The sequence below is a fragment of the Haemaphysalis longicornis genome, unplaced genomic scaffold (assembly GCF_048455015.1).
Source record: "Haemaphysalis longicornis isolate Haplotype H1 unplaced genomic scaffold, Haemaphysalis longicornis Haplotype H1 scaffold_229, whole genome shotgun sequence".
NCBI lineage: Eukaryota > Metazoa > Arthropoda > Arachnida > Ixodida > Ixodidae > Haemaphysalis > Haemaphysalis longicornis.
In genome coordinates, this window is record NW_027526305.1 from 197,055 (window position 1) to 224,487 (window position 27,433).

Below are 27,433 nucleotides of genomic sequence, written 5' to 3' on the forward strand. Positions count from 1 at the left end.
GCCGGTCATGTGAAGGCAGTGAAACAGACTGCCTGTGCTGGCTATTGAAGATAGCGTACAATTCTGAAAGGTTTAACGTTTTTTTTTTTTTTTTTTTCTCTAAACTCTAGATTTATGCAGTCTTACCGCAAGAACTTTAGTTTTCGGACAAAGTTGCAGCTATATCTAGCAAAAAATCTTCTCCGCTACACCTAGTAGGGAGAGTGTAACATCCTCCCGTGCCGTCCCATCACCTTGTACACACTTTCCTTCGAAATTGCGAAATGTCGGCACCACCCAAGCCCCGAAACAAAACCTATAAATCAGCCCCTTAAAACGCTCGTACGCCTGCACTGCATTGAAAGCCAGGGAGGCGAGTAGTATCTTTATTGCGTGAGCCATTTCAACAGACTTCATCACACATGTCATCTCGCAATTTGCCCAGAAACCGAGGCGTCTGCAGCTGCTATTCAAGGAAGATTGACGGAGTGCAGTTCGATGTATGTGAATGTATTGTACTGTGTGTTGGTGATCAGTTGGCGTGAGTCGAGAACCCTCACGCAGCGAGACTGGACACTGTTTACAAGTGACAGTAACTTTTCGCATTTTCTTTATTAACTTTATTTCTTTGTTCGGTAATAAAATCCGATGTATATCCTCCAAGTCTGGTTCTAATTCGCTGTTTGTACGTTTTGTAACCACAAATAACGCCTTTTTGGAGCTATGCAACCGTACCCCCCCCCCCCCCCCCCCCAATGGATGCCCCCCCTTGTAAAAAGTTCTGCGGACGCCCTTGTGTGCACGTAACAACACAACTGTGCTTCGTTCGGAGGAGCCTTCGTGCGAGTTTGTTTTGGGAAGCCTGAGAGCTGCAACATGCTTTGTTTGCAGCTTTGGCCAAGCAGAACCCTCACAGACATTAACACGCACTCAGGTGAGAGGCGAAGTTTCTGTCTCAACTGTAAGAGCCAGGAGTCACACAGCTCACGGTTCATTCAAAGAAACAAGAGAATGGAACACTGGGGCTGCTAGGAGTTCATGCTTGCAGAAGCCTACACAGTGTCCTCTTCATTAAACTGCTCCTTCAGTCACACACCTGAGGGCGGTCGTTTAAAAAGCGTGCGGCCCGAATGAATCGTAAAAAGAATACGAGCCACTTTTTCGACACAGGCTTGGATGCAGGATTACAAGGCTGCAAAGTGACCCAAATGTAACCGAATGTAAAATTATAACTTTCTTACATTTTCATAGATTAACGAATAACAAAACACGAGCACATGACCTGCAGATTTCCTAACTAATCAGCAAGTAGAAGTTCCACTGGGCCCACTTGCCCGTACCCTCAAAGGTGTAATTACAGCTGCAGGCCTTCAGTAGCATCACCCTTCTGAAAACTAGCAATGATGCTCTTAAAAATTCAAAATTCTGGTTCTACACACCGAGGCGACATCTGGGCTAAAAGATGCACCCTAGTGAAGGGCTACAAATTAATTTAGACCGCCTGGGGATGTTTAATTAACATGTTCTGAAATCTCTGCACACAGCCATTTCCCAGAACTACAAAAATTTGCTAGCTTGGTAGCCCGCCAAGAAGCAGCCTTAGCGCTTGCCCTGGAAGCCTTCTGCGACAGCAAAAACATGACCGTGAAAGTGAACACCACAGACGCCACTTTACTATGCATTTCTTGACAAATTCGGGGTGTCCCCAAGTAAACTATGAGCGGGGGCTTCACAGAGCAGGTGTGTATGGCTGATGGAAGGGCTTTTTTGTCAAAAGGAAGCCCCACACACGAAAAACGAAGCAAATCACCGAGACACTTTTTACAGGTGAATTCTCTGTCATACCTGCTATCTCCGAAGACTTGCGCATTGGTCCAAACTAAGATGTCGGTTGTTCTGTACGCATGGCAGTTCACATTAGGGGATGTACGAGAACGTGTGGGGGCTATGTTTGGCCACAATAGAGACGGCCGTTTTTAAGTGAACATTAATAATGTCCGCACCCAACTGAAGTTAAATGCCAGCAAGAATATTATCCAATGTGAGCGTTGGTGAAAATGCTGAGCAACATGCTGCCTTGGAAACGTTGAGAAAGCTACCAATGTGGCCTGCACAGCATAAAAAACTCGTGGAAGCTTGCACTCACGCACAAGACTTGAATGGCGAAGCTGCTGTAGGTGATCATCGACGAAGACTACAAAGTTGAGTTTCAGTACTGTTGTTGTGTCGTGGTTGATGTTGGCGGAATGGCATTTCAATGACCTTACGTTGAGCAAGGCCAGGGTGAGCTCTTCATTTTGGTTGACATTTTTGTACGTTACTCTGCAAGCGCGACTTATCGTCTCCAGCTGATGCTTTGCACGCTGAGCCTCTCGAAGTGTGGCCTCTTCCTTGGCCGTGCGAACTATCCGCGGCCGGGCCATGTGGAGTCAATGATCCCCTACAGCAGCTTCGACATTCAAGTTGCGGCGCTTGTACGGCACAGAGAGCATGCGCACAATAACATGAGGACGAACGAACGAGGGCATAGGCTATGACGTGCCTTTCTCGTTTCGAGAAAGTGTTGCCACGATGCGGTGAACACTGGAGTGTTTTTGTGGACAATGTTGGCCAACCTCCCTAAGTGGGTATGCTTGGCTTGACGAATGTGTGCTTGAGGCATGCGGCGACCACTGAGATTTTTTTTTTTTTAGGCCAATATTATTAGCCAATTGCTTAGCTTGACAAATGTGCCCTCGAGGCATGCATGCACGAGCACTTGGCATTTTCTTTGTATTTTTCACTGCGGACACAATACAGAAACGATTTTCTCAGCAGCTTCCCTGTTAAAACATGCAACTGCCCTCTGGAGGACTTTAATACATTGCTTGCTTGCATGTGACGTTACTACAGCTCTTTCTGGAATACTGTTCTCAGCTTTCCCAGTGCTGCTGGAGATAAAAGCGGCATATAACTTCGCAATCGTCCACCGGGCAACCAGTGCTCCAACATGGCCACTACAGTGACGTCACTGCAAGCTATATGCTCTTATACCGATTCTCGCAATCTCAAGCTCTGTGACGCTCAGGGATCTTGGAGCTGTAACACAGCCACTGTTCAGGCATTTCCTGATTTGCTTCACGTTTTCTTCAAACATGTCCTCCAGAAGAAGAAAACAACTAGCAGAAGAGACTTACGCTGCTCAGCTATGCAGCAGTTCTAAAGCAAACTGTTTGCAAAGCTAATGATGTTATAAAAAGGATCCAACTTCTTCCGAAATGCGCAGTATGGAGCATCCTGTTGCGATATGGCTATTAAACTAGGGGCACTTAATTTCCAAGCTTGCAGTTTGATGAATGTGGGATTACATTTTTGACTGGACATTCCATGACAGTTCTTTACAAAGAGCATAACCCGTTTCAAGGAATCGGGCTATGTATTCACTTCGACACATCAAATGTGGTTGTCATGCTAGCGTGACATGGTCAGCATTCATCTCACATTTTTGGTTCACGTACACAACTATCCGAGATCCTGCAGATTAAAAATTTTTGCTTCAATGCCGCGTATATATTTAAGCAGGCGAAGCAAAAATCTTGTATTAGCAACGACGGCATGGCACGAACTACGTGTGCCACAATAAATCGGAATCATTTTTAGAAGTACAAAGAAAGAAAGAACACAGAAAACTAGCCTAGGCGCTACGGGATTATGGTACTTTTCCCTCGTGGGTAATGTAAAGATCATGACTATGAAGAAGACAGCGCTAACCGTACCTAAAAACTTTCTACGCCAAGGAGTTTCAGTCGAAACGCGTACTACATGCACAAATAGCCATGTAGTGTTGATAACGGTTTGTGCTAATACATCGCTCCCACAGCGAGAACTGCCGCCACATGCTAGAAAGACAATTTTCAGCAACGAATGTAACTTTGCAACACGTGGTAAGCGTAACGCGAAGCGAATGATAGCGAGAGTGATCCAATCCTGATAACTCTACTTCGCAAACAACACAATTATAACGCGTTGCATCGCCCTCGGTGAAACCACCGATGCAATACTCACGTCTTTTCTAAAGCATTAACGTAGCACTACAAACTACTAGAGCACTGTAGTAGAACTGGTAGAACACATCCGAAACAGTGATTGTGTTGTGTTGTGCTTCGAACGTGCTTCAAGAACAAGGTTGCCTACATGGTTACCTAGTTGCCGCTGAGTCGCCACACGGCGAGGGCACGTTTCATAATGTGACCATTTTATTTTAAATTTTGCAAAACGTTTGCCATTTAAGCAATGCAGGTCAATAATCAGTGGCATTGGAGCTATTTTTTCCCCTGGGGGAGCGAGAAATGTGCTATCATATGCACAATCATAGTCAACATCATTATTGTTATTATTATTGTTATGCATCCATGTTGTTATGTAATATCGTGATCATTTATTTTCTTTGAGTATTGGCGGTGAGATGTTTGAGTGGCGCCCCCTGGATCTGACGTCAGCTTAGGGACCCGCTCCGCTGTCGCCTGCTACACTCGCCCCGCTGCTACACCCGCGCCGCGGTCGTCCGGTTCTGACTGGCAGCGGTCCCTTTGCTAGAAATCGCCCGCTTTGATGCTTTGGTGCTTTAAAAAGCGTGTTTTCAATCAGATTCTGACGGCTCTGAATAATTTCAAGCTTTGTCCCGCACAATTTTGCAATACACGAGGAGAGAGAGAACGACTTTCAGAGAGCATCGCTCAGACAATCGTGTGTAACCCGCCCTCGTCCTATCTAGCGTATTTGCGAGTTTCAGCGCTCAGAGCTCCTCAATAAGTATTCAAAATGCGTATGCTTCCCTTAACTATTTCTGAGATGCTCTTTTGAAGACTCAACAGTCTAATGCTACGCATCAAGCAGCGGGTCGCACAGCAGGAAATAAAACGGGTGTTTTCTCTTTCTTTCGTTGTTGTTAGATGAACGTTTTTTTTTTTTTTTTCTGTGCCCAATGCATTCATTTTTCTGCACCGTCCTAAACGTACTAGGAGGTTTGGGGATGTTTGCGAGGCTCACAAAGTTCGTCTCAATATTCAATGCAATAAGATCTGTGCTACGGCGCAGATAACGTTGTCCACAGTACTCGAAGGCGGCTTTTGTGCACCTAATTTCTATCGAACCATCGATATCGTAACGAACTCGATCTCAACCCGAAAAGTTATGACATGATTACGGTGTTGAAAACTTGATATACTTGCTAACTAACGCAATAGATAGTATACATGCCAATTTTCAGTATAACACAATTCGAAACCAATGAATATGTCCAGACAGCTCTTTATTGTTTTCCAACCCATTTAGTCGCAAAGAACAAATCCTGGCCTACTCGGGATGACGTTCGGTGAATTGAAGAATGAATCTTACTCTCTCGTCTTGGACTGAGGAGCCTGCCCACTAACCAGCTCGATTTTACTATTAAAGTTTTCTTCTCCTCCTGGTCCTCCCCCTCTTGAGTGCAGTTTTGCTATAACGCCTATCTGAATATTGGGATGATATGGCTGTGGTAAATGTACCGAAATATCCCTCCAAATCTGAACAAACATAGCCTTACTGTATGTTTGCCTTACAGGTTACTCGTTTTGCTCAATAAGCCTGCATACTGGTTAGAAGCCTGGTATAAAACCAGCACGCGCCTATACACACAGCAGGTTATTTGGAAATCAACCTACATTATTTGTGCCCCATAGTGCATGTCGGCACACTTTCATGCCGTGACAACGTAAAGTGACTTGATACAATAGTTTCGAGTGTTAGGCAAGATTGCCAAATCTGTTTTACCTTACATACGAATAGCTGGAATCGTAATGCCTTCTGCCAAAGCCGACAGCCCCGAAGGCCTGGAATTTGTTTTGGTCTTCCATTTTCGCTGTTGTCGGTTGTCAGCCTGCGGCTGTTACCTTTGTTCGAAGACTGCTGAACACAGAGGCTGACGCCTAGCTCCGACTCTTCGCGCTCCGCACAGGACCAGCTTCGCAGCAATGCATGGGCGACGCCGGCAATGTTTTTTTTCCGGAGCAGTATCAAAAACTATACTTAAAATCACGCCTTGAGCTAGTTTACGCTGTTTTAAATCTTTTGTTACGAAAAAAAAGTTGCGCATTCGCGAGATCTGCTGCGGACAAGCACAAAATCTCAACCGCGCGCAAAGAAACAGCACAGAGAGCGAGCCCGAGTGAAGCAGACGACAAATGCGAGAATCCCTAAGCCGACGTCACGGAGGCGCGCTCCGCAGCGCCGCCCGTGGTCGCGCTCACCGCCAATTGTGCTGGGGCTGTGCAGTGGGGATACAACGAATAGTACATAAGTAATCACAATCAACAAACCAAAGTAAAACCAAAACACATCCAGTCAAATCTTCATTCAACATCACATATGCTGGGGAGCAGAGTAAAAAAAAAATCGAAGTCTCTTTTCTTGAGAGAAAGATGGTTAAAACGCGAAGCTCTCTCCCGCGCTGCTTGAGTTAAAATGACAGTCTAAAATCCAGACCGCTTGCAATTGGACTGTGTCGAAATGGCACAACGGCATAGACGTCGGGTTCATAACTCGAGACACTGGTTCGATTTTGAACACGGGAAGCGTTTTTCTCTTGTACTCGATGTGCCTTAGCTTATCATTCTCATCGTTTTGCGAAGCCCATTAAAGGAGCCATGAAGAGAAAATGCAAGTTGGTTTTATTCGAAAAATTTCGTGTTTTATAGTGCCCCCAGCGCTTGTCCGGATACAAACGGTGCTTTATTCACTGAGAAATTAAACGATTTAGGTTAAAATTTTGATTTTCCCGCTCAATCGTGCGTTTTCGTGGTCCCAAGTGACATCACAGGAACCGACCGCTCTGCAGCCTAGAGTACCTTCATTCACGCATCCGCCGTACAGGGTAGAGACACGTAACGCTGGCGCCGCCATGTTCGGTTGCTCGCTCGCCGCCGAAGCAAGTCATTGTGTCAAAACCGCGCTAAAATTATCGCCGCAACGCGGTTTACTGCAGAAGTTTGAATCATATTGTCCGTTTCGCGTTGCTAGGTCTCGTGGGAAACAAAAAGAATAACGCGTTGAGCCCGTTGGCCCAATTGCGGCGGCACGGGACCGTTCAAAGGTTGTCTCCACCCTGTACAGCGATGTTGGTTTGTTCCCGCGTTTCTTTACGTTCCGTAACCTAGATGGCGCCACCATACCGTGGCAAGCGTTTGGTTTGTTTTTGCCCGCATTTAAACCTGGCTTGTTTTTGTTCTGGGAGAAAATATTCGTTCCCTGAAACAGTGCTCGCTCGACAAATGGGGTCACGTAAGACACCGTTGCTTGCGTCAATCGGCCAGTGTCGTCTGAGACAACCCCAAGCCCCGTAGTGCTGTGCAGCTAAACCAAGCATGCTGTGCGCAGTACGAACAGCAGAACGCATCAGTACTTCTGTGTTTACATGTGCTTTCGTAACTTCCACTGTTTGTCCCATCATTCTTATTGCTTTGTAAAGAATGTGCCCTAAATTTAAGCGCAAATCGCTCGTTCGTCTAGTTTGTAAGCTCTACCTAATTTGCGTCTGCTTCTGCCAGCCTCCGCCAATCGCAGAGCTTAGCTCATGTTTGGCCACAGCGTTTGGCCACACGGAAGACGCCATCAATAAGACACAGAAAGCTTCGCTTCAAAAGGCCAGTTAGTGACTTCGCGGTGACTGTGCCTTCTACACGAGGCAACGGTAGCACGAATGATTCCATGCCTTTTTAAATGCGAATGCATTTCTTAGTCGGGGGTTGTCGTGCTCCGTCGGCGTGCGCCCGCAGGTGTTATCTCTCCGCGCTCCTCCTCGCCCCTAGCAACAGCTGTGGCGCGCCTAGCAACCGGAGCAGGTGGTAGCTCGGGCGGGAGTGGCGGAGGGCAAGGGGAGAGGAGGAGCGCGCTCGGGCGTGTGAGGGCGCTCGCATCGCGGAGCTCGGGCGGAGTAGCGGAGAGTGAGTGGAGAGGAGGAGCGCGCTCGGGCGTGTGAGGGCGCTCGCATCGCGGAGCTCGGCGGGCTCTCTCTCCTCTCCGCTCGCTGCGCTCGGAATCTATATAATGCAGTGGAGCGCGCGCCTGGCGCCTTGATAGCGATTCTTCATTAAGTACGCCATTAATAATAATTACTCGCACCGCACTCATCGGTGAACCCATGCATTCGCATTTCCGCACGATCCCCTTCGGGGAGGTGGGGGGATTTTTTATTCATCAATGCAAAATAGCAGTGTGCATATAATTATATGGAAAAATAAAAGTTAGCTCAAGAAATACACACTCCCTGCACATTTATGCATATGCATGCCTCCTAACCGCGAACATACTACGTGACAAGCAGTTATGCTATGCGTTAAAATGTACTTGTGAGGTCAGTTCAATGAATTTGTCTTGTTCACTTTGATATCTGAGGTATTCTAAATTGAATTACAGTTTTATTATTACAGTACGTGCACGGAATCCTTCGTTCTAATTCTGTACTGATCACTTCTGATTGTCTGGGGTGCCAGTTTATCATAAAAATTCCAGCGGTATGATACCGCCGCATTCATATTTAATATCCCTGTAGACAACTTGTTAGGGTGTGGGGAATTATGCGATTATGCGATAGGGTGTGGGGAAGCCGATTAGGGAACCGAGATTTCCTAAGAAACCTGACCTGTTACGCGCAAAGATGTATTGGTCATACTCTCCAGTAAAGATGGCTAGTAGCATACTAGTAAGAGCCCGATACAAAGGGCAAAGACAATATGCCATCCATCCTTTTGACTGATACCACAGCATCGAATATTTGAGACTGTAGATTAGCTTATAATATCAAGGCCTTTCAACTATATATTTGCTGAAGACCGGGAACGTTGAAATAAAGGCGAAAAATGTTCAGTGAGTGACCAGCGCCACCGGGATCATAACTAAATATTGTTTGATCCTGACTTTTGCCTTCTGCAAGTAAACCCAACCTTCCCGGAGCCGTCTGGGGTTCAGCAGAAGTCTTGAGGTGCCCCTTAATTGGGGGAGCCATGCTACCCCAATCAAGGGGCACCTCCCTTTCGGGCGCCCCGGCCACTAATAGCTCCAAAGTTTTATACAATGCTGCACAATCACCGACCAGCGATTGACCATCAGGGATGAGCGATCGACCCGAACAATGCCACGTTGACGCGCTGATCTACCTCATGAGACCTCAAGCAGAAGACATCTTCAATACTTTCAGGCCGACCACAAGGTAGGGCTTCGAGGACTACTTTTTTTCCTTGGCGATACATCATCTACCAACGGGAAAAATTCCACAAAGGATTCCAGTTATAGATGGTGAGTCCATCGAAAATGTAGCGGCAACCCTGCATGTGCTTCAGTGTCCCTTTAATTAAAGTAAACATTGCGGGATTACTAGCGCAAATTGTAGTCCAGAGTCCATAGGCCATGTTTCGACCACTCTGAGCGCGTTTACGCAAATTTATTCAGTAGAAATATCAATTCTAAAATGCTGTCCTCCTCTCTGCACCCTCGCCCATTTTCTGTGGGGTTTTCGTGTGACGTCAGGAGGAGATGAGCTGGCAATTGGCTGCGCTACTGCACGGCTCGCCGACCTTCCGACAGTCAATCGGCCGCCGACGGGTCGTCGCAATTCGCTCGCTCAGTTGAAACTAAGCCACAACACGTTTGTGAATGGAAGAGTGCGCCTTTCTTTATTTTGTTAGTTTGTGCACTGTATCAATCTCCGAGTCCGGGTCGCGTTTGTGTGGCCACACAAACGCTGCACAAGTGCACATGTCACGCTTCGCTGACTGGTACGCTATAGTAGTAGGAAAATCTAAGGCCACTTGAAGGCGGGAGAAGAGTCAGCGAAGTCAATATAGAAATAAAATCAACTGAAACTTATACCATACAGCGCAAAACTAGGGAGCAGGAAGCACTTTTCTTTGCGCTCGGCGAAGAAGCACAGCCGCAAGATACCCCGCTGCCAAGTACTGACGACGGCTACCCAAGCGACGCCTCCATGGACGCCGAGGACGCCGCCACTCGTGGGAAGGATGGTGCATTCAATGAGTTCGCGGCCAAGAGCGCTGCGGACGCTGACGCGAAGAACCTGGAGGGTATTGCCTTGACTGGGCCCACAGCCAGGAAAAAGCGCCCAGCCAGGAAAAAGCGCCACAGCCAGGAAAAAGACGAACATTCACGTCGGAGACAGGAGGCCGCCAAAGCCCCCCTCGTGACGAGATTTATGTGTGCCCAAGAACGGGGCGAACGCCTCATCCCGCATTGACCTACGCTAGCGGACGCACACCCGCGCATTTGTCATATGTCCGAGGTAAGCGGCATGCGGTCTAGTTTTTCCAAATGGCTGTACGTTTAGAAGCTGCTATTAACGTTGCCACGGTTAATGTGCGAGGCCTGGCAGCGAGACGGAAGCAATGCCAGCTTAGTAGGCTGTTCGCAGACCGAGAACTGGATATAATTTCGGTGCAAGAAACTAAAGTGGAAAGCCAGGAAATGACAGACCGCGTGTTGAAGCCTTTTAGAGCAAATTTTAATGTGTGTGTCTCGCACGCCGTGGGAACATTGGCTGGGTGCGCCCTTTTTATCAGGCGATCACTTGGGATTGTTGAGCAGACCGTTGTAGCTGATTCGAGTGGCCGCTATGTGTACTCCGACTTTTCATTTTGCGATATTGAATGGAGAGTTATATGCATTTATCCACCGAACGGACAGGGTAAGCGGGAGACTTTTTTTACAAACTATTAGTAAGCACCGGTTGAGTGCGAAAGGGTTGTTATCTTGCTTGGGGATTTCAACTGTGTGTGCATGACAGAGGACAGAGCAGCCCACGAGCGTGTTAGAGAAAAAAGCGCCGAATGCTTAATGGACATAACTTCAAAATATTGTTTGGATGACGTAGCATTCTGTACGACTAGAGATCCAATCTGGTTTACACATTTTCAAAGTGCCAGTCACGCGAGGCTGGATAGAGTGTACATATCAAGTGAACTTGTGCCACTGTGTGACAGTTATAAGGTCGAGGCCTTGTCCTACAGCGATAATTGCCTTGCGGCGTTCTGTCTGGGAAACAAACAGAAAACCAAAATTGGAAGTTGTGGAAATTAAATAGCCGGGTACTTAAAGATGAACCTTTTACAGCTAGGGTCAGTGAACTGTTTACTAATATGCACAGTGATGCACAGACGAGCTGGGGAGTCAAGTGGGACCTTTTTAAAGAACAAGTTAAAATAGGTGCAGTCGTAAGAAGCCCAATTATCAATAAACAGAGAAGAGAGAAGGAAAAAGAACTTCGCCAACAGTTAAGGACTCTATTGTTAGAAGAAAGCGCAAACGCCGGCGAGTTTAAGCAAGAAATAAGAGACAAAAAATAAACTAGAAGTCATCGATACTGAGCGTTACAGGGGAGCTATCGTGCGAGCACGGGCACATAAGATGTGGTTCGGTGAAATGCCTACAAAGCGTGCGTTGTCTGATGAAAAACGTTACGCGCAGAAAAACGAAATCAGGGAAATACGGTACAAAAATGGTGTTACGGCCCAAAAAGAAACGATTGAGCGGGCGTCGAGTATTACACTGAGCTGTTAGACAGGCACATTCCAATGAACGATGGCTTTGCTGATGAATTTTTATCGCTTATGCCCAAGTTAGAACCAGAGCTTTGTGAAATAATGGAAGCACCAATTAGTGTGTGGGAATTAGAAAATGCAATAGATGATCTGAACACCTGTAAGTCACTCGGGCCAGACGGTTTAAGCGCGGAATTTTACAAGGCTTTCAAAAGGGAGGTAGCGGTATCTTTATATGAAGTAGTATTGGTAGAGGCTTACAAACTACATGTTCTCCCGCAGTCTTTTAAGGAGACACGAGGGACAAAGGCTCTCTTAACTTTTCTGTCTGACACGGGACTAACCGATGTTCTTTAAACTTGGGATCCTCAGATTTTTTCTCCTAGTGCTGTAAAATTTTCTACGTTCCGAACTGATTTTATTTTCTTCTCACTCTTATTCATTGTTGGTGCGCACTTCTTCCCCTCTTTTTTTTTTTCACCTCATTATGTTCCCCCCCATCTGAAGTAGCAAGCCCCGACGTTTTTGGGGCTAACCTCTTTAGTATTCATTAAAGTTTTCTATGTCTCTCTCATCATCTTGATACCGAAGTGTGAAGATGCAGTAAAACTGCTGTCCGTAAAGTCGTATAGGCCAATTAGTCTAGCCAACGTTGACTACAAAATTTACATGAAAGTCTTAGCTAGACGGTTGCAAAACGTAATTCAGTTTTTGGTAGGACCGCATCAAACTTGCGGTATTAAGCATCGCACGATAAGTACCAATGTGCACGTCGCCAGAAGTGTGTTAGAGTGCTGTGATGCCTTCTCAGGTCGTGTGGCGATGGTGCAACTCGACCTTCAGAAGGCTTTTGACCGGGTGTCCCATGACATACTTTTCAGAATCTTAGAATACGCGAATGTTGGGTCTGTTATCTTGGATGGTATAAAGATGGCGTATGCCGGATGCAAGGCGAGCATAATTGTTAACAAAAATTTAAGTGAAGGTATAAATGTTGGTTGTTCGGTCAGGCAAGGTTGTCCGTTATCGCCTCTTTTTTTTTGCGTTGTATCTCGAGCCTTTCTGTTTAAAAATAATCAAGCATGAACGAATACGGGGGTTTGCATTACAGAACACTTAAGTAAAACTGCTCGCATACGCAGATGATATAGCGGTTTTCTACCGCGATCAAAAGAGCATAAGCGAAACAGTTTAGGTGGTTAAGTCCTTTTGTGAAAAATCTAGGGCTGCAATTAACTGGGATAAATTTTCGGGATTTTGGCATTTGGAATTTGGAACTGGTGCTCAACCCCTGCCTTTTTTTAATGCATACAATGGACCACGGCACCAACAAAATATCTAGGGGTGCCTCTGGAGCATTATAGGGATAGCCGAGACTACTGGAGTAACGAGACCGAAAAGTTGAGAGACAAAACCAGAAACTGGCAAGGGCGCAATTTTTCTATGTTTGCCCGTGCCACTATCTGCAACCTTTTTTTGTTAGCCAAAGTGTGGTACGTGCTGCAAGTGTTGTGTATGTCACGTGCTAATGTCCAAAAAATCCACAGAGTATTTGCGGTTTTGATTTGGTCTTCCAGCTGGGAAAAAACCAGTCGCTCTAACATTTTTCGCCCAGTCAAAAGGGAGGACTTGGTCTTTGTGATTTATTTTTACGACAAGTTGTCGCAAGGTTTTGTTTTGTGCGGGATCAAAAAGACGCCTTCTTGCGCACTGTAATTCAAGTGCGGTTGAAAAATGTGCTGCCTGACTTTGTTGTGTCTTCAAGTGATATTTTTTGCAGGGGGGTGAAAGGATATTTGCGAGAAGTGGCTCTGTCTGTTGAATTCTTGAAGGTACGGTTTTCTTTCCACTACCGGTGTAGTGTTTCCAGGAAGCACCTGTACAAAGATTTAGTGGATGTTTGTTTACCCGTACCAGGTCGTTATACGGTGCGGGCACAGGGCTTCATGTTTTAAGGAGGGTGAAAAGTATGCCTGTGAAGCTTGAAATGAAGTCCCTTTTTTAAAACTACACAGTGAAACACTTCCCGTAGATACTTGGTTAGCAGAAAGAGGTATTTTTGTGCCGTGGACAACCGACTGCAGACTGTGCAAAAAGCCGGAAACTATTAATCACGTCTTCATCGACTGTTGGGACCCAGTGTTCCACTGGGACGTTCTCCAACGTACGTTAAAGAAAGACTTACCCATAACGCCACGTGGAATTCTGTTCCTACCCGAAAAAAATGAGGGCGGTGTGCCGTACGATTTGATCATGCTCCTCAGCCTTCATAGTATATGGAGGACGAGAATGGCGGTGAGGAATGCGGATATAAATGCCTGGCCTGTCAGGGAAAATTTCATTGAAAGCGTACAGTATATACGGGAAGTGTTTCGGGCTGAGGATGATCCCCCTGAGTGGTTGCCTGTGCTTGACAATTTAGTGTGTCTTAGAAAGTTTAAAAGCCACGTAGTCAGCCAAGTAGGGTTGACGGATCATTACAATATGACATGATGTGTGATGTACTGTGGAAATGTCAAAGCAGGCAATAAAAAAAAAGCACAGAAGAAGACGCCGTTCCGAACGGCCATGTTTTTCTATGATCTCTGCTGGGAACAGCGCATCGGCCTTGTGCCGAGGTTCTACTTCGTCCGGAACTGACATGGATAACTACAAGATCATTCTTCCCCGTCTCCCAACCGGTAATGTTGTCCTGAACACCGTTTTCCTGCACGCGGACTTGAAAGGCCGTCCATACCGTGCTCCCGACTTTAGGGATGCCCTGGCTCGCGTGATAAACCTTCGTGACGTAGTGTGCATTGGTCAATACCAAATGAGTCACGTGTGGATGCTTACTTGCGCCTCGAGCGTCGTAAAGCACAAGTTAGTTCAGCTTGAGCACATCACCGTCAAGGGACTCAAGTGTATGGTGTTTGACCCGGACACAAGGAACATCAAAATGAAGCTACTTTGGGTGCCGCGTCACATGGAGAACCGTCGGATTACAGAAGCTCTTGAGCCGTTTGGGACTACCCAATCCGTCGTCCGCGAAATGTGGCGGTGTCCAGGTATGGACCACATGGAAACTGGAGCTCGGGAAGTGTCCCTTATACTTAAGGACGGCGTCTCTGTCGCAGAGGTGCCGCATATGATGGACATTTATGGAAGCCAGTGCCTTGTTCTGATTCCTGGTCGGCCACCTCTTTGTCTGCGTTGCAGCAGGATTGGACATGTGCGGAGACAGTGCCGAACACCCCGGTGCAGCGAGTGTAGGCGATATGGTCACACCGCTGAGAGATGCGTCATGACATACGCTGACAAGCTCCGCCAAGGTCAGGAACCATCGACCGATGAGGACCTCTCCGCCCATGTAATGGACGTCACGGAGGTCGTTGATGCGACAGGGGAGATTAGCCAGTCGATGCGGTCGGAAAACATGACGGCTGTGCCCACGGCTCCTTCAGCAGGAGAAAACAAAGATATGTGTCCACCTCCAGTGTCCCCAGATTGTGAGCAGGATGGGGGCCCCCATCACAGCCAGTCTAAGGCAACGTCATGCGACCAGCAGCAGGAGGAGCAAATGGACACACATCTACTGCCTCCAAATGACGCGGTGGTTGACGACCACACTGTAGTGCCCCTTCCGGCAAGCGATAGCGATCGCAGCGACATGTATTCTGGGGATGTTGAAGCTGACGATGTTTCATACCCATCGTGGGCGGATGCCTCGGTACTGCCTGAGGACGTTTCGGGTGCCAGCAGTGGACCGACGAAGAGACCAGCTCCAGCTGACAGCGAAAACAAACCATCCAGTGCCGACAAAAAGCAGGCGTCCACTGTTTTGGACCATGCTGACACGGCCACCGGGGTTAGTGGAGGCGTGCCGCTGGCCGGCTCCAAGAAGCAAGTTAAAGGGACACTGAAGTGAATTTGTCAAGCTCCCGTTTTTGCTTGCACTGCGTAGACTGGCTCAAATTAGCACACTTTTCATCGTTTATCCGGTTGACAAATCGGTAATTATTTTACAAAGCGCGAAAGAAGAAAAACTACCATGCGCGGTTTGCGGCGGCCGCACCAACTAAGGCTGTGACGTTGAGAGGAGGGGCGCCGTGATTGGACGATGCCCAAGGTTAGCAATCACACAAGTTTCGGTTTCGGTTTCGGTTCTGTAAAACATAACCAATGGCTTTGTTGGATGGGCATTCTCAATATCTCAGTAATCATCGTACCGCGCTTCTGCCATGTTGTCGGCTGTAAAATGCACAAGATAAGCCTCCCAGGACGGCTTGTAGTCGTAGCATTCACTAGCCTAGACCTACGCAGTGCATGAACGCCCTCCGCGTACCCGCAGACGCCCAAATGCCATGCGCTTTTCCCCCATATTTGGAGCTTGCCTCCCTCATGCCTGTATTGTAAAAAGCGTGTTCGCACCAGGCCAAGGGTCTGTTCATTCTGGCCTGTGCCCACTCCCTGCAAGCAGTCGGTGCTTATGGCAACAGCACGCCAACGAGAACTCGCTAGCGCGCCAGTGCCAGCCTGCGCGCGTTTTGTGCACTAGTTTGTGTAGCCATGAACGTTGCGGCCCCAAAAAAGGTGAACTCAATATAGAAAACATCGGCGGAAAACAAAAAAGTTAACTTACAAAAAAAAAAAAAGCACGTACCCGCGGGGATTCGAACTCGTGACCCGCAAAACATTTGGGGTGAATTTCTAGTGCCCCAGACAGCTAGGCCACGGAGCTTTTTTTTTTTTTTTTTTTTAAACAAAACCAGGTTTATTTACATCATAAATATGTACAGGGCAAGGCACAGGGCAAATATGTACTGGGGGAAGACACACTACTATACATGCTGCTGCCTTTGTTACATTGTTGATGCCACTTTCCTGACTGGCGTGTTACGCTGTTCAATAGAAATCACACTCATACGCTATAGAGATCACATTTACGGGTAAAAAAGGAAAAAGGGGGAGTTGTGTTTCGTTTCAGCCTAGCCTGTTGCTGGCTTCATATCAACTTAAAGCGTTCCAGCTCCTTTGTTTTAAAAGCTACCGTCGCACGGCAGCAGCGCGCAAGGGCTTGTCCTAGTTCTGAGTCTGAGTCGGGTGCCCCGAGCGCGCTGACGGTCCACTCCATCTTGTGGACGAAATGCCTCCACGCTGGCTTCGGGGTGGGGGTACACTCCACCGCGTCCACTCGCGCACGCCACAGTGCGTGTAGGCCAAGGGTAATGACGCATTCGCACAGCTCCGAGTGTTCTATCGGTACGTCCAGGTAACGGAGACCTGTCCAGTCAATGTCCCAGTGGACGCCCAGAAAACACTGCACCTCGTCCCAGAAATAACGTGCAGTGTTGCATTCTAGGAACACATGCTCCGCCGTCTCCAACCTCCCGCACAGGAAGCAGCCCGCACCGCGCGGCAGAAAGAAGCCACGTTCTTCCTGTCGTGATCCCACCGGTAGCACCCCGAAGTGGAAACGGCAGAAAAAGTTTTTCGTCCCAGTCGGAATCGGCAGGCACATGATTCGCTTTAGTACGCCCCGCTTAGCCGCCTCGACTGGTGGCTGTCGGTACAGGGGTGGGGGAAGGAGCTTTGCGAGAAGGTCGCGGTATAGCCGGCGGGGCCTAACTGCTAGGAGGTAGTCCCATGAAAACTGCTGTTCCAGTAGGGCGATGGCGCCAGCGATTTCTCTATAGAAAGGGGCGGCTCGCGCGCCATGGTGCAGTTGGACAGTTGTGACCTGCCACTTTGATATGTGGGCAGAGCCGATTGACTGGAGTGCTCCACGGAGAAAAGGGTCGGACTGGTCTCGGAAATATATAAAACGTTGGACTGTCAGCTTAATCTCCACGTGGACCAGACCTAGGCCGCCGGCATCTAGTCCCCAAAAGAGATTTGTGCGTCTCATAGGCTCGTACGAGGAGCGCCAGACGAAGACCGCCCATTGTCGGTGCAACTTGTTCACCGATTTCTTGTCAATGGAGGTGACTCGCGCCGAGTATAGGGTAGCCGGGTACACTACGACGTTGCAGATGTGTGCTCTGGCGACCAAGGCGATGTGGCGTGTTCTCCATGGTTGCAACTTGGACAGCTAGGCCACGGAGCGGGGCGGGAATGCTTTGCTAATACAGGTATATATTGTACAACCGGTTTACACTTTTTTTTAGTTTTGGCATTTCAAGCCGCTTAGGTGACTATTTGTTGTACTGCGATCGTGCAGTAAGCGTCGCCCGAGTTTCCATAGTAGCTCACGTCTAGCAATTGCATTTCGTAGACGGAAAAGCGTTCGCAGATGCGTAGTCGTGCTGCTGACCGCTGTGCTTGTTCGCCCAGCGCAAAAAAGTGCTTCCCGCGCCCTAGTTTTACGCTGTACGGTAAAAATATCAGTTGATTTTATTTGCTTAGTACCTATATTGACTTCGCTGACTCTTCTCCCGCCTTCAAGAGGCCTTATATTTTCCTACTGGCGTACCAGTCAGCGAAGCGTCGCATGTGCAGCGCTTGTGTGAAGCGACCTTGACTTGGAGCTAGATACAGTGTACAAACAAACCAAGTAAAGAAAGGCACATTCTTCCATTTACAAACGTGTCCTGGCTTCGTTTCAACTAAGCGAACGAATTGCGACCAAGCAATTTTTTTTTAACCTCCTTGATTGCGACGACCCGCCGGCGGCCGGCGGACGAAACGCTGGGCCGACTGACTCTGTCGGCCGGGGAGCCGTGCACTAGCGCAGCCATGGCGCAGCCAATTGCCAGCTCATCCCCTCCTGACGTCACACGAAAACGCCACAGAAAATGGGCGAGCGTAAAGAGAGGAGGACAGCGTTTTCGAATTAGTTTTTCTACTAAATAAAATCGCGTAAACGCGCCTAGAGTGGTCGAAACATGGCCTGGGGACTCCGGACTACAATTTGCGCTAGTAATCCCGCAATGTTTACATATCACTTCAGTGTCCCTTTAAGCCTCAATCGTCCAAGGCTGGACGCAAGGGTGGTTCAGCTGGAGGAGGAATTACGTAAGCTGCTCCAACGGGATGGCAAGTGTCACGGCATTGCACGCTGCCACACTTAATGTGAGAGGACTCAGGAACAGGAGAAAACAGTATCAGCTCTTACGTCTCCTTAAACGGATGGACGTAAGCATCGCCGCTATTCAGGAGACAAAGCTTTGCGGTGATGAGGACACAGCGGCCGCATTAGAGCCCTTTTTAGAGCATTATAGTCAGGGGTTTATGCAGAATTTCGATTTTGGGGGGGTGTCGGTGGGATGTTTGGGGGGGTGTTGTATAAATCCTTAGGCAGGGTGCTTGTGGTTGTGGAATCTTTTTGGGGGGGTGTCGCAGTCCTTCTGGGGGGGTGTTGGGGGGGTGTTAGGGGGGTGTGTATAAATCCCTGATTATAGTGCATGCGTCACTCATTCCGCAGGCTTGTCTGGCGGATGTTTCCTCTTCATCAGCAAGCAAGTAGGGTTTTCTTGTCTCTCCTGCACTGTAGATAATTCAGGGCGTTTGATTTGCTGTGACCTTGTCCTTGGGGGTGTTTAATGGCGTATCATTTGCCTCTATGCACCAGTTAATTGTCGAGAACGTGATACCTTTTTCTTGTTGCTGGGGCAGTTCCTTCGAACACAACAAAAGCTTCTCTTTATGGGCGATTTCAACTGTGTCTGCAGTGAGCATGATCGTTCTAGGCCAGCTGCGCGCTATGACCGCAGTGCAGCCACACTGGCCGATTTAGTGCATGAGCATGGTCTTGTTGATGTCGGTCAGATGAAAGGAAGTGCAGTGCACTTTACTCATTTTCAGTGCAGTTCAAATGCCCGCCTTGACAAGATATATATATATATATATATATATATATATATATATATATATATATATATATATATATATATATATATATATATATATATATATATATATATATATATATATATATATATATATATATATATATATATATATATATCAGCAGAGGAAGTTTCTGGCGTTTCGGACTATAATGTACGTCCACTATTTTTTACTGACCACTGTATGGTCTCAATCTACTTCGGTAGGTCAAGACCACGTAACAAGCCCACTCAATGGGATCTGTGGAAACTTAATACCTCTCTACTGGCTGACCAAATTTTTTGCAAAAGGGTATCTGATTGCTTACAGCATATTCTAACAGCTCCCGAACTATCTCTTTATCAGAAATGGGATCTCTTTAAACAGGAAATTAGGAATGACGCAATAAAGGAGTCAGCTCGGCTTTCGTTTTTTAAACGCTTTCATGTACGTGAACTTTCCCGTACATTGGTGGCGCTTCACGAACTGGAAGCAGTCAATGCGGGATCAACTTTCGAAGAAATTGGGATTGTTAAAGGACAATTGCAAAAATATGTAACTGAAAAGTATCATGGTGCCTTAATTCGGTCCAGAACTGAAAGGTTCTTTGATAGTTATCCTTTTCGCCGGTGTCTTAGTGATGAGCGCCAATCCGCACTTGCGAAGGAGATAATTAAAATTTATTATAACGGTGTTAGGTATACTGAAGCTAATGAAATAGTCAGTGCTTTCCACGCACATTACAGCACGTTATTTGGGGGGTCCAGTATTAATACTCGGCAATTAAAGTTCCATTCCCTCATTGACTTACTTCCCAGGCTTACAGAGGACGAGTGCGTGATGGTGTCAGGGCCTATTACACTGGAGGAAGTTAAGGATGCCATCTCCGCACTTAAGACTAACAAGACCCCAGGGCCAGATGGCCTTGGTGGGGAGTTCTATCAAAAGTTTTCTAGTATCCTTGCTCCAGTTCTCTTGGACGTATTTACGGCTGCCTATGAACATAATATCTTGCCGCCAACCTTTTATTCAGGACACACGGTGCTAATCCCCAAAACTGCGGATGCAGAAAAACTAAGGTATGTAGAGGGTTACCGACCAATCTCCCTCTGCAACGTTGACTACAAAATTTTTGCAAAAATTTTATCTAGGCGCCTTCAATTTGTAATCACTAGTTTAGTGGGGTCCCACCAAACTTGCGGTATTCGGGGCAGGAGTATTCACACAAATATTCATATCAGTGCGTGTCCGATTCGGTAGATCAGGTGGCCCTAATACAAATTGACCTTGCAAAAGCGTTTGATCGGGTTTCTCATGATTTCTTATTCGCACTTCTGGCAGCAGTCAACTTAGGCGATGTGTTATATAACTGCATCAAGCTGTGCTATGATCGGTGCAGTACACAGCTTATCGTCAATCGTATTCTGTCTGAGCCGATTGCGATCAAGTCGTCTGTCAGACAAGGCTGCCCCCTGTCACCGTTGCTGTTTGCATTGTACCTCGAGCCTCTTTGTCTCAGCATTCAGCAGAGTCAAAAAGTGAAAGGTTTTTGCTTACAATCGTGCGAAGTTAAGGTGCTTGCTTATGCAGATGATATAGCGTATTTTTGCGCTGACAAAAGGAGTGTCCAGGAAGCCCTTACAGTGACTAAGCAGTTCTGCGATGTGTCTGGAGCGGATGTTAATATGGAAAAAACTAAGGGATTTTGGATCGGACAATGGGGAACAAAACCATCCAGATTCGCTGGTATTATTTGGGATAGCGCCCCACTTCAGTACCTCGGCGTGCCGTTACATCAAATACGGAACACAGGGCCTCATTGGTCATCAGCGCTCACGCAAGTTAAGCGTGCATCGCAGGCATGGAATGGCCGAGACCTCTCTGTGTTTGCACGTGCAAGAGTGTGTAACGTCTTCCTTGCCACAAAGCTCCTTTACGTGCTTCAAGTGCTTCATTGTGCGCGAGCAAAAGAAGTCTCCATGGGGATTTCTCAAAGAGGTCGTGGAGTCATTTAACTTTCTTACCGCGCGGTTTTCCTTGGAATATCTGTTCAGCATGTCAACGAAAACTATGACGAACACTCTTATTGAAAGTCTATTCCCGGTGCCTGTTTATCGCCAGCCTTACTTAGGCCACCAGAAAAGCAATGTTTTAAAACGCGTAATGAGCATGTGTATCCCGCCAAATGCAAAAACATTTTTCTTCAAGCTTCATTCTTCCACACTCCCAGTTAAGACATGGCTACGCGAAAAAGGAATGTCTATTCCTTGGTCGGACAATTGTCGTCTCTGTAATTAACCAGAGACAATTGATCATTGTTTTGTGTTGTGCCGGGACGCTGTGTTCTTCTGGGACGTTTTGCAGCGGACACTAAAAAAGGACATTGACATCACCCCGTACACCATTCGCTTCCTGCCATTTGAAGATGTTAATCGGGTGCCATATGACGTTTTCGTTCTCCTAGGATTGTTTAGCTTGTGGAAGTGCCGCATGACTGATCGGCATGCGGAACCCCCTAGGCCGACCAAGTGCATCTTTCGGGAACAGGCGGCGTTGGTGCTGAGCGTTTATGCTGCACAGAGTGATCCACCAGAGTGGCTGCCCCTTTTGGATGCGTGCGTTTGCTTGAGTTTTGATCTTTGTTCGACTGATGTCCTTGCCCTTTGCTGTCTGTTAGTGTTTATATTGTGTGTTAAGTGTCTTGTCTTTTGAAGTTTTATAAAATTTCCATGCATTAAAGGAAAAAAAAAAAGCAGCACGACCACACATCTGCGAACGCCTTTCCGTCTCTAAAGCGCTGGGATGATTGTTTTGCGAGTCGCCGGTTCGAATCCCCGAAGGTAAATAGTTTTTTTTTGCTAGTTGATCTTTTTGTTTACGGCCGATGTTTTCAAAATTGAGTTCACCATTATTGGGCCATAACGTTCACTGCTCCATGAGCAAGTTCGCAGGACGCGCGCAGACTGACACTGACGCGCTAGCGAGGTCTCGTTGGCGTGCTGTTGCCGCAAGCACCGACTACTTGTGGGCAGTGGGCACAGGCCAGAATCAGCAGACCCTTGGCCTGGTGCGAACACCCTTTTTACGATAGAGGCATGAGTGAGGCAACCTCCTAATATGCGGGAAAAGCTCATGGCATTTGAGCGTCTGCGGTGACGCGGAGGGCGTTTATCCACTGCGTAGGCCTCGGATAGTGATTGCTACGATTCCAAGCCGTCCTGGGAGGCTTATCTCAGTCATTTTACAGCCGAAAACAGGGCAGAAGCGTGGTACGACGCTTACTGAAATATGGAGAATGCCCATCCAACGACGCCTTCGGATGTCAAGCGTGTTGTTTTACAGAACCGAAACCGAAACTTGTTTGAATGCTAACCTTGGACATCGTCCAATCAAGGCGCATCTCCTCCCGTCGTCACAGCCTTTAGTTGGTGCGGCCGCCACAGACCGCGCATGGCAGTTTTTCTTCTTTCCTGCTTTATGAAATAATTACCGACTTATCAACCGGATAAACGATGTAAAGTGTGGTAATTTGAGCCAGTCTACGCAGTGCAAGCAAAACCGGGAGCTTGACAAATTCACTTCAGTGTCCCTTTAAGAGAAAAAAGTTCACTAACTGTAAGCAGGTTAGGTTTGTAAAAAAACTGGTGCTGTGTGATCCATTCTTTCAAGGTTTTCTATGCGACATACCGCTCCCTTTTCTAAAACCACTAATTTTCTAAATTCGACTTCGTTGTGGCACCTCAAATCAATAAATAGTAATGGAGATGTACTCACGTACGGGGACGAAACTTGGAGGCTCACTAAAAGGGTTCACCTTAAATTGAGGACGACTCAGCGAGCAATGGAAGGGAAGATGATAGGTGTAACGTTAATGGAAAAGAAGAGGGCGGAGTGGGTCAGGGCACAAGCGCGTGTTTAGACATATTAGTTGAAATTAAGAAGAAATGGGTGCGGGCAGGGCATGTAATGCGAAGGGAAGATAACCGATGGTCATTAAGCATAACAGAGTGGATCCCTAGAGGAGACAAGCGTGGAAGGGGGTGGCAGAAAGTTGCATGGGAAGACGAGATCAGGAAGTTGGCGGGGTAAATTGGTCGCAGTTAGCACAGGACCAGAATAATTGGAGATCCATAGAAGAGGCGTTCGCCCTGCAGTGGACTTAGATAGGATGATGATGATGATGATGATGATGATGATGGTGATGAATGGAAATTGAACAGAATTAAATAGTGGTACAGTTGTACTTTCAGCCAGTTTGGCTCCGAATTTCTTATTCTGTACAGAACTGCAATTGATCTTGTTATGCTTGCGTAGATCTTGTACACATGAGGTGTCCAGGTTGAGTTGTTGAAGAAAATGCCAAGAAACTTATGTGTACATGTATATATACTTGAACAATCGCACTATTCTGATATTTAATATTATAATTTGATAATTGTCGGTTTTGCTGCTGCTCTTGCCTTGTGTAGAGGGCTGCCCTTCCCTCGCGTAGAAGGCACAGCCACCGTGAAGTCACTAACTGGCCTTTTAAAGCGAAGCTTTGTAGGCCTCAATTATGGCGCCGTTCGTCGCGCCAAACGCCAATGATGATTATACGCGAAGACACATCAAGCGCCTAAAAAAAACTCTTCCTGTGTTCGGAATCCAACCTGCCGGGTCTCTCGCGCTATGAAGCCGATTGTCTCTCCGATTGCGACATTCCGACATGGTCGACGCTGTCGGGGTTTTCGACTTTAACTATAACTCGATCGGGCAGAATGGGACAAAGCTTTCAATTTTACTATCTTTCTCTTCAGAAAAGGTATTTGATTTTTTACTCTGCTCCCCAGGATATGTGATGTTGAATAAATATTTGATTGCGTAGGATTTGGTTTTAGGCTGGTGGGTTGATTGTGATTACTTACGGATACTACTCATTGTAGCGCCACTGTACAGCCCCTGAAGAAATAATAAAACAAAATAAATGATGATGATATTTTAATAAGAAAACAATAATAATAATAATAATAATTATTATTATTATTATCATTATCATTATTATTATTATTATTATTATTATTATTATTATTATTATTATTATTATTATTATTATTATTATTATTATTATTATTATTACCACTCGTGGCATTGTTGGGTAGTTATCTAGATAACCGGTTCAGTTTCGTTAGCGTTAACGGGCAGACGTCTGCTCTGTACAGATCAACAAGCGGTGTGCCTCAAGGCTCCGTGTTGGGGCCTCTCTTGTTCTCCATTTTTGTTAATGATGTGTCAGCCGCAATTAAGATGTCTTCTTTCCTTCTTTACGCTGACGACATTAAAATATTCAGACGGATTGAGTCCATTATTGACTGCATTGCCCTGGAGCAAGATATATCCTCATTTTCCAAGTGGTGCTCAGACAATAGATTAAATCATAACTCTACAAAAACAAAGGTCATGTCTTATAGCAGGAAAACGAACCGCACTTTATTTTGCTACAGTATTAACGGCGGTTACTTGTCTAGAGTTGAAGAGATCAGAGACCTCGGCGTGCTTTTCGACAGTGCCTTAACTTTCTCACCTCATGTCACTCAACTTACTAGGCGGGCGCTACGCTCTCTGGGAGCTGTATGCAGGTTTTCTCGAGAATTCCGGTTTCCCTCTTCATTCCTAAAACTATTCAGAACGCTTTGTATTCCGCAACTAGAATATGCTTCTGTCGTTTGGAATGGAACCTGTAGTTCCAACTGTCAACGTATAGAGCGTTTACAAACCAAATTTTCATCAATATTTAGGCATCGTTTTCCTTCGGAGCCTATCCCTATAACTGTTTCTCTAAGTTCCCGGCGGACCCACTCAGACCTTCTTTTCATGTACAAATTGCTTCATGGTATTATTTTACGCCCGGAACTACTTGAATCAATCAGTTTTCGCGTTCCACAAAAAGCTACAAGGCTCGCCCACCCTTTTAAAGCAGCTGGAGCTCTCAGCACACGTTCTCCTCTTCAAAGGATGCAGCATCTGCATAATGTTCACTCCGAGAAGCTCGATATCTTTCAGCGTCCTCTTCGGGAGTTTTTGGCCGGGTTGTCAGCTCTGACACACTAGGTTCATCTTGGCAGTGCTCTTTTTCTTCACTTATCGTCCTGACGTGTGCATTGACTTCACCGAGCTTGTTCTTGTTCCTGGTTATTCGTGTATTGTGCTGATACTGCGACTGTAATTATCGTAGAATTTTTCTTTTTCTGCCGTTTTTATCATTAAAAGTTACCATATTCACTTCATGCGTCCATTTGAAACTGAAAATGTACGCTTCCCAAATCTTTTAAAAACTTTCTTCTTTTCCCTCACCCTTCCGTATAGTTACGCTTATTGTAAGATGTTTTCTTGCAATTGACCAGACATTCCAGTTTCTATTGATTGTGTAATGTTGCCTAAAATTACACTATGGTATTTTTATTCTTCTTTGAAGTTGTAGTTTCTTCTTATTTTTTGCTCACTCACTGTTCTTTTGCCAGCTGTTGATGCATTTCATTGCTGTCTTATACCTTTTCTGTGCGCCAGCACGACTTGATTGTGTAAAGTCGGTTGGATTGCACTATTTTATTTCTAATCTTCTTTGCCGTTTTTTGTAGGTCTTTCTTTCTTTTTTTTTTTTGCTCACTGAGTGTTTATTAGCAAATTGTTGATGTACTACAGTGCTGCATTTTCCCCTCTGAGTGCTCCAGCACGAAGGCCTCCGCTGTTCCTGGGCACTATAATAAACATTGATTGATTTATTGATTGATTAAAGAGTTCAAAATAAGTTCCTCTTTATCTTCAAGCACCGCTTCCGTCATGTGCAAGAAGACGCTAACGGCAGTGTGCCTTTTCTGAAAAGTCTTCCTTCCCTTCGGTGTCGACGAATGCGAGCTGATATTATCTTTCTTTATAAACTTCTTCATGGGGATATTTTGTGTGACGACTTGGTTACATTTATCAATGTCAACTTGCCGAACAAACTTTTCCGAACATTTCGAACTTTTAGAACAGATGCTTTAAGTAGAAGACGCTCGTCCATCTGCAGAATACAATGTGCATATAATGAATATTCTGATCGTCTTGATATATTCCAGAGCTTTTTTTCTTTGTTCTCAAACGACTTGAAAACTGTTGTAGCTTAAGTGCCTTTATGTCATTGCAAATTTATGTGCCGTATTTATTTTAGGAAAATCATGTTCTTGTTTGTTTGTTTTTCACATTTCCTGGTTTTGCGTTGCTTGAATTTCTGTAGGTTTGAGTGCCAGTGCTTGTAATGCTGAACTTCTTTCAAAGTTGAAACTTCCGAACATTTTGTTATAAAACCTTCGTTTTATGCGTATAACTTATCTTTGTCATGTTCAGGGAGTATTTCCTGTTTTTCACGTGCCTTGAACATTTCGCTGTCCGAGTGTCATGGCTTGCAACGCTAGGTCTCCTGTTTCTTTTCTTTTCTTTTTTTTTTGCTGTTTTGCTTTCTGAGATTACTGTAACTATCTTTACTTTATTGTTTCTTTCATGCATACGGTTTTGTGCGTTGTGTTGTCTTGATTTTAGTTTGTTTTTATGTATGTTTTGTATATGGTGTACCAGTACCAAGACCCTAGGGTTGTTCCTGGGCACCGAAAATAAAGGTTGATTGATTGGTTGATTGGTTGATTATTATTATTATTATTATTATTATTATTATTATTATTATTATTATTATTATTATTAATATTATTATTATTATTATTATTATTATTATTATTATTATTATTATTAATTTTATGCGTATTTGTGGTAGCATATTTTTCACTCCCCACATAGAAAATTGTTCCTTCGCAACTGCTGAACGGTTCAAAGTTTGTAGTGGAATGATATGTAGGAAGGCAGTGCTGTATGTCATTGGAAAGGTTTCCGGGTGTTGAAGAAATGCTTCCCCGCAATAGCTGCCTCGAGGTCTTTTGCTCGAGATGGTTATGCCAAAATAGCTTTGACTGTGCAAGCGACGTCCTGCACATATTGAAGATTTCTTTCCTGCCTTCATGGCGTCATAAGGTATTCGAGGGGAACAATTGGACTAGCGTGGTCAATTTCCACAGTGG

The 27,433-nt window shown here is 46.0% G+C and overlaps 3 protein-coding genes across 5 annotated transcripts in view; 2 read left to right on the forward strand and 1 right to left on the reverse strand.

Annotated features, from left to right (window-relative positions):
* Positions 1 to 4,155, reverse strand: part of LOC144172492 (uncharacterized) — a 33,518-nt gene extending 29,363 nt beyond the window's left edge. The window contains exon 1 of the mRNA XM_077701186.1: positions 4,024 to 4,155. The gene's annotated coding sequence lies outside the window, so the exon portion shown is untranslated. The remainder of the gene's footprint in view (positions 1 to 4,023) is intronic.
* Positions 4,156 to 10,094: 5,939 nt separating this feature from the next.
* LOC144172488 (uncharacterized) overlaps positions 10,095 to 27,433 on the forward strand; it is a 47,451-nt gene continuing 30,112 nt past the window's right edge. For all 3 annotated transcript variants that reach the window (XM_077701184.1, XM_077701182.1, XM_077701183.1), the window contains exon 1: positions 10,095 to 10,288. Coding sequence is in view for 2 of the 3 variants with exons in the window: in XM_077701182.1 (XP_077557308.1) it covers positions 10,280 to 10,288 (9 nt within the window). In the remaining variant the exon portion in view is untranslated. The remainder of the gene's footprint in view (positions 10,289 to 27,433) is intronic.
* LOC144172491 (uncharacterized) lies at positions 14,062 to 15,450 on the forward strand. The gene has a single exon (XM_077701185.1). It carries the CDS (start codon positions 14,122 to 14,124, stop codon positions 15,448 to 15,450), a length of 1,329 nt encoding a protein of 442 aa, XP_077557311.1. The 5' UTR covers positions 14,062 to 14,121.